The sequence below is a fragment of the Furipterus horrens genome, unplaced genomic scaffold (assembly GCF_987537825.1).
Source record: "Furipterus horrens unplaced genomic scaffold, mFurHor1.1.pri manual_scaffold_9, whole genome shotgun sequence".
NCBI classification, from domain to species: Eukaryota; Metazoa; Chordata; class Mammalia; order Chiroptera; family Furipteridae; genus Furipterus; species Furipterus horrens.
In genome coordinates, this window is record NW_028327179.1 from 48,349,675 (window position 1) to 48,366,225 (window position 16,551).

A 16,551-nucleotide genomic window follows, 5' to 3' on the forward strand; every position below is an offset into this window, starting at 1 on the left:
TAAAAATAACTGGAAGATGTTGTATGTATGTATTAAGGGGGAGGGCTTGTGGCTTAGTGATCGTCTTATAGCATGGGAACTGAAGATAACAGCCCCTGCAATATCACCGATAGGCCACAACCATCAATAATAGCTTTCCTCTCTTGGGCTGGTTAGTTTTTTAAGAAGGGAATTCTGTGAACACCAGAAGTGGCTACCAGTATTCTGGAGGTGAAATAAAAGCTAGGAGAGCAAGGGGGCTAGAGGACCTCATCAGTCAGCATGCAGATTCCTGTTCTGAATAAGACCCCACCATCAGTTGGACCTGATGTCCTTGAACCTAGAGATTCCCTGGTTCAACCACTCCAAAGTAAATCCTTCCCACTGTGTGCCCAGGTATGGGAGAAGCAGTCATTTGTCTGCTCAATTTGATGGAAGGAATATGGGCTTCTAAATCCTCTTTATAAGAGACATTCAAGTACTTGTCTTGTTTTCAGTCCCATCCTACACAACAGCTTAGGGGGGACCTCCAATTTCTGGGCCCTTCTGGAAGGTTCTTTGAAGAGAATCATTTTGCTTTTTATTTGTTTTCCTACCTACAGGAAAGCAAGTTTCAGCTTTCTTTGTTCTGTTAGGTCCCTTTTTATTGATAATTGCGCTCTTTACTTTCCAATCTTTTGCCAATATCTCATTTGATGCCGTCTCTGTTCCAATTTTGTTTTTTCTTTAATCTTTGCATTTTTTACATTTCTTCACTATAATTTTAGGAAGTTTAGAAAGGAACCAGGTCAGTGATCATACTGCCTTATTTAACCAATGATCTTATAAATGCTTTTAGAAGCAGTAGTCTATGCATGATATTGATACGTACATAGTAAATATTCTTTACTACTTGCATTTTTAAATATAGCTTTATTGAAGTATAGTTGATATTTAAAAAATGACATACTTGATTTATATAATTTGATGAATTTGGACACATATACCCATAATATTATCACCATAATCAAGATTAAAAACATATCCATGACCTCCGAAAGTTTCCTTGTGTCCTTTGTAGCTACTCAAATTTGCTAATTATACTGACAGGTTATTTTCCTTTATCTTTCCTTATTTTAAGTTTGGTTTAAACAAGTCTTAGAACACTTTTATAGTACTTGTATGTGCACAAAAATAAGCCCAGTCACAAAAAATAATATGCTACCTACAGATTTACCACTATGTTATCTAACATTCATATTTTCACTAGATATTCTGATGTAAAAAAATTCCAGAGAAGAGATGCAATATTATTTGCATCATTCTGTTCTTAATTTCATCTGTTCTGAGGAAGGCATTATTCACTTCTCAAAAACAAAACAAAATACGCAGGACCTATTACATGATAAGCATTATATAAGTACCAGAAAAAGACAAAGCAGTGAACACAATAGTCTGGGTCCCTAAGGAGTACAGAGAAATATGAAAAATAAGGCTAAAAAGGTAGGATGAAGCCGTACTATAAAGGCCTAGAATTTGACAGTTAAGAAGTTTGGACTTTATAATAGAAAATTTATGTTTAATTTGTTTGACCAAGTCTTAAAACGAGTAACTCTGTAACTTTTGTTTCAAATTGTTTTATAGAAACTCATAAAATTACTTTCCTTTTAATAATATATGTTGGATTCCACATAGGATGGAAGGATTATGGCGGTGAAAGAAATGACAAGCAAAAATTTAGAACACTTCAAAACCAAAAAATGTATCCTTTCTTCCAGAGTAATACCATACAATAAAAACAAACAAAAAGAAGTACTGGACAATAAAAACAAACAAATAGAAGTATTGGACTGGAAGACAGATTTGTGTTTTCAGGTAACTCAGCCTATGCAGGCCAACTCTTTTGGGTCAGCTATATTAATATCCAATTAAGAAAGATGCTCTACTTGTGTTTAACCTTAATTTCTTCATTTTATTATGTATTCTGACCTCTACCAATACTTAAAATTACATCTGAGATCAAAGGTATTTTCTAATTATGAAAAGGAACAACACAAGAATTAAGAAAAGATTAAAGCACAAAAATTAAGAGAATGACAGTAAGCATGAATAAACATGCATTTTGCGCCAAAATCTATTCTTATGTATCTTAATGGAAGCCAGTTTAGAATAATTTAACTAGAACTTTAAAAATTGTAAGTAGTCAAATAAATCAATCTTGTCCTTTGTGGTTTCTTTTATCCTTTTATTATATCCCCATCTACAAGTTATTCAAACATTAAATTATACTGTTTTCAACGATACGACCTTTTGTATTTAATTTATTTAACTATATGAAACTTACTTTGGTATTTGGTGTGATAGAAGGATCTAAATATATTTTCTTCCAAATGATTAATATTATTATAATATGGCAATAACTAATCCCTTTATTTTTCCCTATTTAGTATACATTAAATTAATTCACAACAGTATCTATTCATTGTTTATTCAACTCCATCAACTGATATATTCTTATACCACTAACAAACTGTTTTAAATATTTATAATGTTTTATAATTTTTTAAAGGGTTGGTTCTCGCTCATAACTATTTTCATTCAATATTTTCTTTGGAATTTTTGCCTCTGTATTTATCCAAATCGACATGAACATTATACTTTCAAGTTCAGAAAAGATCTCCTTGGGATTCTGATGAGAACTGCATCAAATAAGAACTGATATTTTAAATATCATTGAAATAAACTAAATAACTTAACTTTTCCAACCAAAAACATTTACTTTTTCAGGAATGCAAATACATTTCAACTTCAAGTTATTTCCAGATACTTGATATTTTGAAAGGGATTGTTCTTTTAACCTTTTCTTCCCCTATCTAGCTGAACTACAGAACCATTGTTGTTGGAGGTAGAAAACCATACAAATCACAGATTTCAGTGTACAACTGGGAAACCTCTACATTGGCTAAATCACAAAAAACAAATTAGAAAATATTAGGGTAGCAAAATATTTCTTAATTTAATTTACAGCCAGTACAGTTTCTTTTAGGATTTCTATGTGGGACAAAATAGTTAAGAGAACAGTTTTAACTGACTATCTTCCATAAGAGATTAAAATTCCAATTTCAGTAGATACCATAGTGGAAATCAAACAGAAAAGAACTATTGGGAAGTGTTATTAACGCAGTTATTATCCTGAGCATTTTACATGCCGAGTATTAAACCCATCTACATAGGCTTCCTGATCTTCCTTAGAGAAGCACTACAGAGCATTGCAGAGACTGTAACAACTACATCTTGCCTTAGTTATTGAGGACAGCTGTAGTCTTTTTCTTTTTTAAAGAGGAATGGTCTTGTTAAGGTACAGTGACTCAATGCCACGGCCCAACCCTATTCACTCACCCAACCTAAGTCAACTTCTATCAAGTTTGTCAGGGGAAAGAACTGGTGAGTCCTATATAAAAGAAGTCTTATTCTGAGGAAAGGTCAATCAATTTGGGCAGGTATGTGCTCAAGATAAGACACTATATGAGTCATTCTCATAGTTTTATTATAGATCTCCTACTGTGCTTCCTTTAAAAAATTATTCAGTAACTTGATCGTAACTTCACATACTTTATTTCACTTAATCTGTAGGACAATACTTAAACAGAAAACCCCCAAGGATCAAATAAGCTAAGTGACTTACTCATGGCTTCAAAGCTAGCAAATGGCTGAAAAGGATTTGATACTAAATCTTTCTGATTATCTATACTACCACATAACTTACCTAGCAGTATATGCTGATTTTAACTATTATAAATGAACTTGGTAGTAACTATGTATGGTGCGAGGTGGGTAATACAATTTTCCAGGGAATCGGGGACCACTTCGCAAATTATATAAGTGTGTAACCACTATGCTGTACACCTGCAACTAATAATATTGAATACCAACTGTAACTGAAAAAAAAAGAGCTTAGTATTAAAGAAAATCTAGAGTAATAAACTCATCTTTGTTAGTAATGTTATGAAACATCTTCACATAACTTCTTCAATTTGGCAATCATACTATCTGTAGAGTCATTAAGAGAAATTGTAATCATTAGGATATTAAAAATTATAGTTGTATGACATACCAAAACATGAGCTATAGTCAATTCATGGTTACACTCACTGTTCTTATACAGTATACTACTGAAATTTTCTCAAAGTGAAACAAAATTTATGTAGCACACCAGTACAAATTAGTTGCCATCTAGGCCCATAACAGCCTGAAGGCGCCTGATCTCATCTGATCTCGGAAACAAATTAGTTGCCATACTTTTGCTATATCCTAAACAAAAGAATGATCAAAGTTATAAAGAAAATTTAGATATATTCAAAATTTGTTTTTTTAATTAGCAGTGAGTAAAAGAAAAGTATCCTTTCAAAGAAAGTACAACAGACAGTACCTGCGTGTCCTTGGTGGTTTTGGAGGAGGAGAATCTTGTTTGTCAGAATCTATGGAGCTGACCATATTTTCAGTGTTAATTTCATTCTGCCAAGAAAGAAAAAATACTTCTTTTAAGTGAGAAGAAAAATAATTTTCTTTCTGCATATTTTTAATAAATTGTTTCGGGGCTTTAGATTTTTTTCAAATAATACCAATTTTTGCCTAGTAACAAAGTAGGCCTTATATATTTTCTATATTATAGCCTGAGGAACTATCAAAACCCAGTCCATCTCCAGTTACTAAAAAATCAGTTGTGTACAACAGCATTTGAACATATTTCAAATGTAGATTTTCCTGGTTTCGGAGTATGCACGCGCACACATGAAGAAAAAAGGAACAGGTGGTGGAAAGGATGTGGAGCAAGGGGAACCTTTGTGCACTACTACTAGGAATATAGATTGGTGCAACCACTGGGGAAAGCAGTATGGAGGGTCCTCAAAAAATTCAAAATAGATATACCATATGATCTGGCAATTCTACTTCTTGGTATTTTACCCAAGGAAAGGATACACTAATTCAAAGATATATGCACTCCCATATTCACTGCATCCTCCTCTATAATAGCCAAGACAAAGAAGCAACCTATGTTGTTAATCACTGGATGGATAAAGTAAATGCGCTCTATACATACATTAGAATACTATTCAGCCATTAAAAAGAAATCTTGCTATTTGCAACAATATGGATGGATCCTGATGGAATTAATACTAAGTGAAACAAATCAGACAAAGAAAGACAAATACTATATGATTTCACTTACATGTGGAACCTAAAAACAAAAAGACAAAACCAACCTCAAAGATATAGAAAACGGATTGGCGATTGCCAGAGGCAGGGGTGCGAGGTAAGCAAAAGTGGGTGAAAGGGGTCAAAAGGTGAAAACTTCCAGTTATAAAAGTAAGTAATGGAATGGAATGTATACTTGGTGACTACAGTTAAAGATACTGTATTATATATTTGAAAGTTCTTAAGAATAAATCTTATAAGTTCTCATCAGCAGAGAAAAAAAATCTGTAACTATGTGGTAATGGATGTTTATTTACTAGACTTATTTGGTGATCATTTCACAACATATAAAAATATCAAATCACTATCTTGTACACCTGAAATACAATGTTATATGTAGATTATACATCCATAAAAAATTGAAAATAATTTTTATATGATTAAAAATGCAACGGTTAGAATATTTTTTACTTCTATATAGTAAGGAAACGAGAGTCTAGAACATCTATATTTCCAACCCTGACCAGTGTGGCTCTGTGGACTGGGCAAAGAAAAAGTAAAAGGTCACTGGTTCAATTCCTGATCAGGGCACATGCCCGGGTTGCAGGTTTGGTCCCCAGTGGGGATATAGCCAATCAATGTTTCCCTCTCACATCGATGTTTCTCTCTCTCTCTCTCCCTCCCTCCCTTCCCCTTGCTCTAAAAAATATATATAAATAAAATAAAAATTTTTTAAAACTTATATTTCTGAAGTACAAAAACCTTACTTTGGAATTAATATTGCATTTATGGGAAGAAAAAAAGGTACATTTTTCAATTAAAGTTTAAAGAAAAATGCACAGCCTACTTAGCTTTTGAAATAAATCTCAATTTAGGAAAGATTATGCACAATAATATATTAGCATTCTATAAAATATCTGGCTACATTCAGCACAGGTTTTAACAAGCTTTAAATAAAGTGAAGGGAAAAAGTAATGGCAGTGTATGAGGCCTAGCTGCATGATCATTCCTGTGTTAATAAAGGAAATAAGAATGAGTTCACATAAATGAATCTTAAAAATCTGAAATTATCACTTGGCTAATAAAGGAAATACACATTCCCTAATACTCATTGATCAATTTTAGACTGTCTTAACACATTGAAATCAGTATTTGATAACAAATCTCTCATTTGTAAAACTAAGAAATTTCAAGCAAATAGTATGGGAAATTGCCTAAACCATGTAAAGAAGGAAAAGAAAAACAAAGGTTACAAATTTTGCAACTAATTTCCTCATTTTACTTCAATTATTTGAACTAAGTTGATTTATCATGTAATAGTTGTCTTAGGTACAGTAATAAAGATATAAAGAAATTTAACTAATAATTAGTCCAATATCTTTAAGGACAAGGTGATTATATATAGAAAAGAAATATGAGAATTAGTTAGAAAACAGAGGCAGAAATGAGAATAATATAAGCATATACATTTTTATCAGGTCATAAGTTTGAATATTCAATAAAATCCCTTTTCCTAAAATTTTATCTTTAACTTATAGTTCACACATAATATATTAGTTTCAGGTATACAACATAATATTAAGACATTTAGATACCTTACAAAGTGATCGCCATAATAATTCTAATAACCATCTGTAACCACACAGTTATTACAATATTATTGACTATATTCCCTATGCTGCACATTACATCCCTGTGACACACTGTATAACTGACAGTCTGTACTTTTTAATCCCCCCCCTTCACCTTTCCACCCATCTCCCAACCCCCCTCCACCATCTTGATTCTATCCTTTCTCCAATAAGACCTTTTAAAGCTAAAATGACATTGAACTAAATTGTGCCAAAAGGGGACTTAATTGTGGCCCTACAGTTCTACTTAATTAATAAACATGTACAAAATAACTACAAAACTTTACATCATCATGACCAAGAACAAAATAAAATTCATGTAGAATAAATTTACAATTATTTAGGTGGAGGTGACAGGAAAAGGACAGAGAACTGTGAAGGAAAAGGGGGCTGGCTACCTGGCAGACCAGACAAGCTCAGGGGACACCTGGCAGGCCTAACAGACTCGTTAACTGAAGCTAACATGGGATGTTTTGATCATAAAAATTCTAACTGAATACGTTATAATGGGAAGTCGGGTAGTAGGCCTATGTGATACATTAATCTTAACTTGAACAAGCCTTACACATTGTTTTTGTGTATCTAGGATAACAAACTTAAAATGTCACAATGATCTCTTCTCTAGACTTCCAGAGAGAAATACACGGGGCAAGACAACCCCAACATTCCTTATTGTTATTTTTTTCTGCACACCTCTGTAAACTACATTTGCTGAATGTTAACTATCATGCACCCACCTATGTAAAAGAAATATGTACCTCTCCATTTTGCTTTTTATCCAATCCTGGAGATTTCCCTGCTTTACTTTCTCCCACCTCCTTAACCTACCACTCTCAGCCTTGGCTCAAATACTCTTTAAGCCTTTCTTTAGGTTTGGAAAAACTTTTCTGGAACAATGCAGCTAATTACACTTGAAATAATAAATAATAATATGATTTTTGACCTAAGAACTACTTTCCCAACTATATTTTATTTAGAATATGATTTAACTTGTATTGGAGTCATTAAATAACCATCCTAATTGAGTGTCAAATAGGTAAAAGGGAGTTAACAAAGTCAAGGTTAAATAAAAATAAGAACAACTACAGACAGTCTCATGTAGATAAAATACAAGATTACAATTAAAAAGCTAAATATTACATCTTGGTAAAAAGTAAAATTTTCTAAAATTAATAGGCCAAGAACACCTACCACTCCATCGGCAATTTTTTGGACCCCATGAATTTCATACAGTTGTAGCTGTTTTTCAAATAGTTGGGCGATAGCTCTATGAACAAGCTCATATTGCTCCTATTAGAGAGATGAAATAAGGTAAAACATTAAAAAAAGGCACTTATAAAAATATAGTTTATACAGTAAAACAAACAACTATACCTTAGTTTGTACCGCAGAATGCCTTTGTGTTCTCATTTCTTGTATTAAATTAAATACATTAAACTCCTCTGGTATTTTCTAGAACAAAGAATGTAATTCATGAACTCTGAATAATTGTTCAGAAAAACATTAAACAGTCTTTGAAATATACAGACTCTATAAACATAATAGTTTAAATTTATTCTATAGGCCTATGTTTCCTAGGTTGGCTACAAAAGGATGAGCTAAGAGAGATACGTAAAAATAATTAGGTATCTCAGCTACATCTCTGGAAACAGATTATCCTAGACAATTCTCTTGTACATCTGTAATTAGAACTACTTCAACAGGCAACCCTGACATGAGCAGACTTGAAATTCAGGCAACTTCTGTCACAGGGAAGAGGGCATTCTGAAAAGAAGAGAAACTGCCAGGGGTTTACTGGAGCAGTATAAAAAAATACAAAGGTAGAAACAGATTTCAATCATGTTTCTGAGGCAAAACTATTAGACTTTGGGGATCAATAAGAGTACTTTGGAGAGGTAAAGAAAATAAGAGTTAAGAACAATTCCCAGATTTATTGCTGGGGAGCCATTAAAAACATCAAAAGATTTTTAGATCAAGTCCTAACATAAGGCCCAAGACTATATATACTATATTAAGCCAAACTAAGTCAAATGGGGATTATGTTCAAAATACACAATGTTGAGACGATAAGATTATTTTGCTTGCTGGCATTTATTTAAGTGCCTCTTTCCACCTCAATTTTTATGTTATCATGTGATACTATCCTACTTGAATTTTACTCACTTAAAACTTTCAGTTGATTATTATGAGATGATTACAGTTTTGAGGAATACAAAAATAAAATCTAATCTCTGGGTTTCTGAGAAACTTCAAAATTTATTCCCTAGCAAAATAAAAAATAGCAAAAACGTAGGGGGAAAAATAATAGAGAAAAAAAAGACAAAAAAGAAACTAAGTATTTTTTTAATCCTATTTTATACGAGACATAAATTGACACATTCATAGGAACTATACAACTTTGAGGGATTAAGTTTCTCCGTAATGCACAGAAAATGAACACATTATAGAACCAACAAATGAACCAAATCTGGACACAATAAAGAGGATTGTGTTTTTCAAATCCTCCAGTACCAAACAATCTCTTTTAAAACAGTAGTGGTAACAGCAGCAATAGTAATAAAATCTAACACTGAACTGAGTACTTGCTACATGCCACACATAATTCTGAAGAACTTTACAATGGTTAACTTATTTAATTCTTATGAATTATTAGTATTATGAGATTAAGTAATTTGACCCAGATCCCACAGCTAGTAAAGGACAGAACCAAAATATTAATCTGGGCAGTTTAGCTCCAGAGCCAGCATTTAACCACTATACTATGTTTCTAGTTAGGCATAAACATTTACTGAATTGATTTGGAAAAGCCAATGCAGAATAGGTGTTCACCTAGAAAATAATGTGTGACAACATGTTTACCTTGCTGCCCAGTGCATTATTACAAGGTAATATGAATAATTTATACATTTTCACTAACTTGTATTATCTGATAGCAAACCTACTTCTAAAATAAGAACATATATAACAAAACATATGCTGCAATTTACTGAAATTGTTCATTATATTTGAAAATTACAAATCAGTTGGACATACTATTATATAAAAATTATTCTCACCCCAGCTTTTAGTAAATTCCACGTATAATCTATGGCACAAATGGCACCTGTTCTTCCACAGCCTGCACTATAAATACAAAGTTTAAAATTTTTTTTTTAATTTTTGTAATTAAAATACTATAAAATTAAACACATTAATATTTAGAAGCAAAAAAAAATTGACAAAATTCTACTTATTGTACTTAAGGTACTCTATGTACATGGCAAACATTCTTATCATTAGTATTCATATTTTGTTTTTAAATTTAAAGAATGTCCAACAGTAAGTGACTCATAGAATACCTAGGAGCCTTTACTGTGGAATGTCACTGATGCACCTCTTATCTCCTGAAGAACTAATAGAACCTGGCAAATGTACAATAAAATACCATCTGGAGAATGTACAGTAAAATACCACAAGTTTTTTTTATTTTAAAACATAACAAAAATATTTTAGAGCAACTGTTTCTCAATTAATTAGAAGGAGGCAATATGCACCTCAGGACTGAGAGTCACTATTAATTAAAAATGTTACTGACATCACTAGAATAAGTTTTTAGGCAGAGAGTAGTTGAGCATTTTTTTAATGTGTACTTTAAAATTTTAGAAGTACTGTAAACACATAATCTAGAAAGTCCTGATAAAATAATTATAAGAAAATTAGTATGACTTTTAAAAAGCTCTTAGTAATGACAAATAATATTAGTTTTAAACTGATAAATTTGTCAAATTCACACATTTCTAAAACATTTCTAGAATTTTAGAGTCAAGAACATCTAGAGGTAAATAATACTTAAAATTTGACACCTAAACGGGTGTCAGGGACAGGGAATGAGACAAATTCAATAGAAAGTTTAGAAACAGATCTGAGTATTTATTACACAATGGTGGATTCTCCAATCAAAGGGGAAAGACTAGACCACTCAAAGAAAGGGTGCAGGAAAGGAAGCTAACAACGGAGAGCAAAAATCAAATTTTTACCTCATTCCTTAATCATAAAAAATTACAAATGAATTTTAAAACATTACAAAAAAACCTATGAAGTGCTAAAAGTATACAGGTAAAACGTTAAGCACTGCTGTGTTAGGGAAGGACTTTCTACACATATCTCATAAATGAAGAGATTCATATCTCTGACTACCTAACAATTTAAAACTTAGACATCGCAAAACAAGCAGAATAAAAACCATGAAAAAAAAACCTTGACTATAAGTTAACATCCTCAATATATAAATAATTCATAATGTATAATTATTAAGATAAATGACTACAACTTATAAAATAATTGGCAACATCTATGAACAAGCAATTCACAAAAACATAAATGACACCCCCAAATAAGCTTGCCTGTCACAGACATTAAAACAAACAAAAAGTATTGGGGTGACTAGGGAAACAGGCAGCACCACAAACTGGCAGTGGTAGGACTAATTATAATGAACATGAACTTTATGAATAACATATATAAAAATATGTATTAAAAGCATTAAGAATTTAGCCCTGGCTGGTGTTGCTCAGTGGATTGAGTGCCAGGCTGCAAACTGAAAGGTCGCCAGTTCTATTCCCAGTCAGGGCACATGCCTGGGTTGACTGCCAGGAGGCATGTAAAAGGCAACCACACAGTGATGCTTCTTTCCCTCTTTCTCCTTCCCTTCCCCCTTTCTAAAAAAATTAATTAAAAACATCTTTTTTTTTTTTAAAAAAAGCATTAAAAATTTAGTATCATTTTAGATGTCAAAACTTCTGAAATAATTATAGATGTGTTCAAAGTTTTGCCAAAGATTGGCCACTGAACATTTAAACTGCTGTTTATAATTTCAACTAACTTGTAAAGTCAAATAATTCATTTATCTTTTAATTCTACAATGAAATATGGTTTTGCTTTTCAATCACTCAATTACTTCATTAAAAGTTCAACTAACCATGGAATTAACTAAAGGAAAATATTTTTTAAGTAACCAAGTTGTTAACTGGTTGTTTCCATCTCCATCAACAAGTCACCTTTTCTGGTCCATAAATAAAAAAGCAGCCCTTTCACTTCACTAATGTAGGCATTACAGCTAGATAAACTGAGTAAACTATCTTCGTGTTCCATCTCCACATTAAAAAAAAAAAAAAAATCTTTTAACTAGTGAATTAACCCATAAGTCTCCAAGTCACTTAAAGAGGCAAATTGATAGCAGTTTTATGAAGTAAGTACTATGAATATACATCTTTTAAAAAATCTGATGTAGCCCTGGCGGGGGTGGCTCAGATAGTTGGAACATCACTGTGTGAACTGAAGGATCATGGGTTCAATCCCCAGCTAGCAAGTGCAAGAGGCAACCGATTGGTGTTTCTCCCCCTCTCCTCTTCCCTACCCTTCTCTCTAAAATCAATCAGCATGTCCTCAGGTGAGGATTAAAAACAAACTCAAAAGCCCTCTGTCCAAGACCTAGCTTTATAAATATTTGCTTTAAAAAAAATCTATGTAAATTAAAGATTAAGAGAAGAAAAACTGCCTCAGGATTCAGGGAGCTTTAATGATGTGAAAACCCATATAATTACCTAATGAAAATATAAAAATTAGGTTTCAAAAAGCGATGTATCTATCATCCATATTCTAACACCAGCTATACTCCAAAGTATTTAAAAATATGGAAAATTCTTCTGTACCTGCAATGGATACAAATAGGAACATCTTCATGTTCTTGGTATTTCCTCATTAAGCTTATCATATCCAGAATAGAATCAAATGATGAGGGAACATCATGGTCTGGCCAGTTCACATAATGAAACTGATAAAGCCTCCGAGATTCCTTCAAGAGTAACAAAAATTCAATAATTATGAAAATACATTTGCAAATTTTAAACATATAAAAAAGCTGAATCTCACTTTACTGCTGTCTCTAAGAATAGTTATGTGGTATTCAGTATTACATTTTAAAAAATGATATTCCACATTTATTGATTCTCACATACCTAATATTGATCGAAGGGGTTCATTCATGTGTAACAATTTATTTTATCCCCATGTAAAGCCATAAGGAAGGTACTGTTTTAACTATCTTCATTTCGTAGGTAAGAAAACTGAGACAGAATGATTAAATAACTTACCTAATATTTCATAAAGAGACCAATAGAGGATCTGAACTCAGGCAATCTTACATTAAGAACATGCTCTTTAACCATTAAACTATATATACTATGAAATTAATCTACAGCATTAAATGGATGAGCAATATGCCATAAGCACTATGTTGGAATCTACTGTAATTAGAAGACTAATATAATAAACTGAAAAACAAAATTAGAAATGAACATGTCCAACCCCAAGCCTGTTCGTCTTATTTCAGATCAGTATGGTGTGGGGAACCCCATTACCTGACACTTTCAGGTGATCTGTGAGTTTTGTTTTGTTTGCCAACATTTATATTTTGCTTTTAAAAATTTATTTTTTTCCCTGGCTGCTGTGGCTCAGTGGATTGAGCATCGGCCTGCGAGCCAAGTGTTGCTGGTTCGATTCTGAGTCAGGGCACATTACTAGGTTGCATGTCACGTCCCCAGTTGGGGGCGTGAGTGAGAGGCAACCACACAGTGATGCTTCTCTCCCTCTCTTTCTCCTTTCCCCTCTCTCTAAAAATAAACAAATAAATTATAAAAAAAAGTCTTAAAAAAATAATAAAAATTTATTTTTTAAGTACATTTTATTGATTATGCTGTTAAAGTTGTCCCAATTTCTTTTCCCTTTGATACCTTCCACCCAGCACCCCCTTCCCTTTAGCAAAACCACCCCCTTAGTTCATGTCCATGGATCAGGCATATAAGTTCCTTGGTTTCACCCTTTCCTGTATTATTCTTAACACCCCCTGTCTATCTTGTACCAACCAATTATGCTTTTTAATCCCTGCACCATTTCCCCATTTCTTCCCTTTCCCCCTCCCAGCTGATAATACTCCAAATGATCCCCATACCTATGATTCTGTTCCTATTTCTTGGTTGTTTGCTTAGTTTATTTTAGTTTTTGGTGTTTTTTGTTGTGTTTTTTGTTCTGTTGTTGTTATTTGTGAATTTGTCATCATTTTAATATTCATAGTTTTCATCTTTTCTTAAATAAGGCCCTTTAACATTTCCTATAATATGGGCTTGGTGATGATGAACTCCTTTAGCTTTACCTCGTCTGGGAAGCACTTTACCTGTCCCTCCATTCTAAATGATAGCTTTGCTGGATAGAGTAATCTTGGTTGTAGGTCTGTGCTTTTCATCACTTTGAATACTTCTTGCCTGCAAAGTTTCTTTTGAGAAATCAGCTGATAGGAACCCCTTTGTAGGTAACTCTCTTCTTCTTCCTTGCTCCTTTTAAGATTCTCTCTTTATCCTGAACCTTTAGCATTTTAATTATGATGTGTTTGATGTGGTTGTCTTTGGGTCTAGCTTGTTTGGCACTGTCTGTGCTTCCTGAACTTGTATGTCTATTTCCGTCACCAAATTTGGAAAGTTTTCATTCATTTTTTTTTTCACAGAAGTTTTCAATTTCTTGCTCTTCCCCTTCTCCTCCTGGCACCCTTATGATTCAGATGTTGGCACATTTAAAGTTGTCCCAGAGGTTCCGAAGCCTCTCCTCCTCATTTTTTTCAATTTTTGTTTCCGCCATTTTGAATTTTTAAATTTTCTCCGTATGTTCCAAGTCATTGATTTGAACTCCGTTTTCCTTCCCTTCACCACTGGTTTTTTGTTGATTTTCCTTTGTTTCACTTAGCTTAGCCTTCATTTCTTCCCTTCTGTGTCTGCCATACTCAAGCATATCTATCACGTCTGTGAGCATCTTTATCACCAGCGTTTTGAACTCCGCATCTGTTAGGTTGGCTATTTCCTCGTTGCTTAGTTCTCCCACTGGAACCTTGATCTGTTCCCTCTTTTGGGTCATATTTTCTCTATCTCCTCATCCTGACAGCTTTCTTTGTTTGCCTCTGTGTCTTAGGCAGAGCTGTTGCACTTTGTACATTTTAAAGGGCGAGCCTTAGGTATTCGTCAGTATGGGATCTATGAGTTTTAAACTGTTTTCATCATAATACTAAGGTGTTATTTGCCTTTGTCCATCTCATTCCCTCGTATGTGTACAGAAGAGTCTTCCCAAGAGTATATGACATAATGACATCATCACTTGGACAACTAACAGAATATATGCTTATGTATTCCTGTTTTTAAAGAAAATGTTTCAGACTTTCAGTCAAGACGGTGGCATAGGTAAACATGGCTCGCTTCCTCACACAACCACATCAAAATTACAACCAAAATATAGAACCAACATCACTCAGAACCATCAGGAATTGAGTTGAAAGGAAGTATGACAACTACAGAATTTTAGAAACCACACCCATCCAGACTGGTAGGATGGGCAGAGGCGCAGAACAGGCTGGTAATCACATCCACTTGTGGTGGATAACAACTCGGGAGGGATATCTCAGGAGCGAGGAGTCCCGACCCCACACCAGGCACCCTCTAGCCCAGGGTTGCAGTGCCAAGAAGGTAAGTCCCCACAATTCTGACTGCAAAAACCAGTGGGGATTGAGCCCATGAAAGAAACTTCCAGAGTCCCAAGCAGTTCCTCTAAAGGAACCCACACACAGACTTACTTGGAGCTCCAGCATTGGGATATCAGTTTGAAAGGCACCAGTAGCATACAGGGAGAAACTGTAGTGTCTGGAATCAAGACAAGAGCTGGGGGATAGCATTCTACCAGACAGAAAGGTGGGCAGAGGCCACTGTTTCTTTTGTCTCTTTTCTGACCCTGCCTCCAGAGAGCCACAGAGCCAGCAGATTGGTGCCATAACTGAGACTCCAGTAACTTGGCTAACATTGTTTGCCCTGCCATGGAGATCCCCTGAGGCCCTGCCCAAGCCAACTTGGGACCCACGTAAGCCATTAACAGTGGCTTTTCCAGTTGGCTCATGCTTCGCAACTTCTTAAATCCTTTCAAGCAAGCAACAGTGAGCCCGTAGCCCACACACCTCTTGCTAAGGGGCCACAGGCCCAGCACTAGCAGTAGCCAGCCTGGATTCACAACTTGGCTTTGCTTGGGAAATGCCAAGTACAGCACAAGTAGCAGCTAACTGCAGCTTGCTTTGTAGCTCATGCAGGATGGCCCCAGGCAGAACAGATTGGAGCTGCCTTTGACCTGCTCCACCCAGGAAACCTCAGTCTGCACAACCAGTGGACAGCTACAGACCATGTTGGAGCATCCACTAACCTGCGCCTGCATAGAGGGCAGAGGTTGGTAGTCTGTGGTCATGTCCAGTCTTTGCAGCTGACTGGCCTGGGTAAATCCCTCTGATTGATCTCCCAACAGCAATCAAGGCTCAACTGCAAGAGAAGGGTGTACTTGGCCCCACAAAGGGGGTACCCCAAGTAGCCAGCTCGAGTAATAGGGGAGGCTGTGCCACAGAACCTTACAGGACACCTACTACATTAAGCCATGCTACTAAGACAGGAAGTCATGGCAGCCCTTCCTAATACCTAGAAACAAACACAGGGAGGCTGCCACAATGAGGAGAAAAAGAAATATGGTCCACATGAAAGAGCAGATCAAAACTCCAGGAAAAGAACTAAACAAGTTAAACAATCTATCAGATACAGAGTTCAAAACATTGGTTATAAGGATGCTCAGGATCTTAGTGAAGATCTTAACAGCATAAAAAGATCCAGTCAGAAACAAAGGATTCACTAATTGAAATAAAGAACAATTTATAGAG

The 16,551-nt window shown here is 34.4% G+C and overlaps 1 protein-coding gene across 1 annotated transcript in view; it reads right to left on the reverse strand.

Moving 5' to 3' along the window:
• PTPN12 (protein tyrosine phosphatase non-receptor type 12) overlaps nt 1–16,551 on the reverse strand; it is a 91,851-nt gene that overhangs the window by 13,576 nt on the left and 61,724 nt on the right. The window contains exons 8-12 of the mRNA XM_090287305.1: nt 12,476–12,618; nt 9,842–9,908; nt 8,160–8,237; nt 7,977–8,075; nt 4,388–4,473 (exon numbers count right to left, since the gene is read on the reverse strand). Of these exons, the coding sequence (XP_090143431.1) occupies nt 4,388–4,473; nt 7,977–8,075; nt 8,160–8,237; nt 9,842–9,908; nt 12,476–12,618 (473 nt within the window). The remainder of the gene's footprint in view (nt 1–4,387; nt 4,474–7,976; nt 8,076–8,159; nt 8,238–9,841; nt 9,909–12,475; nt 12,619–16,551) is intronic.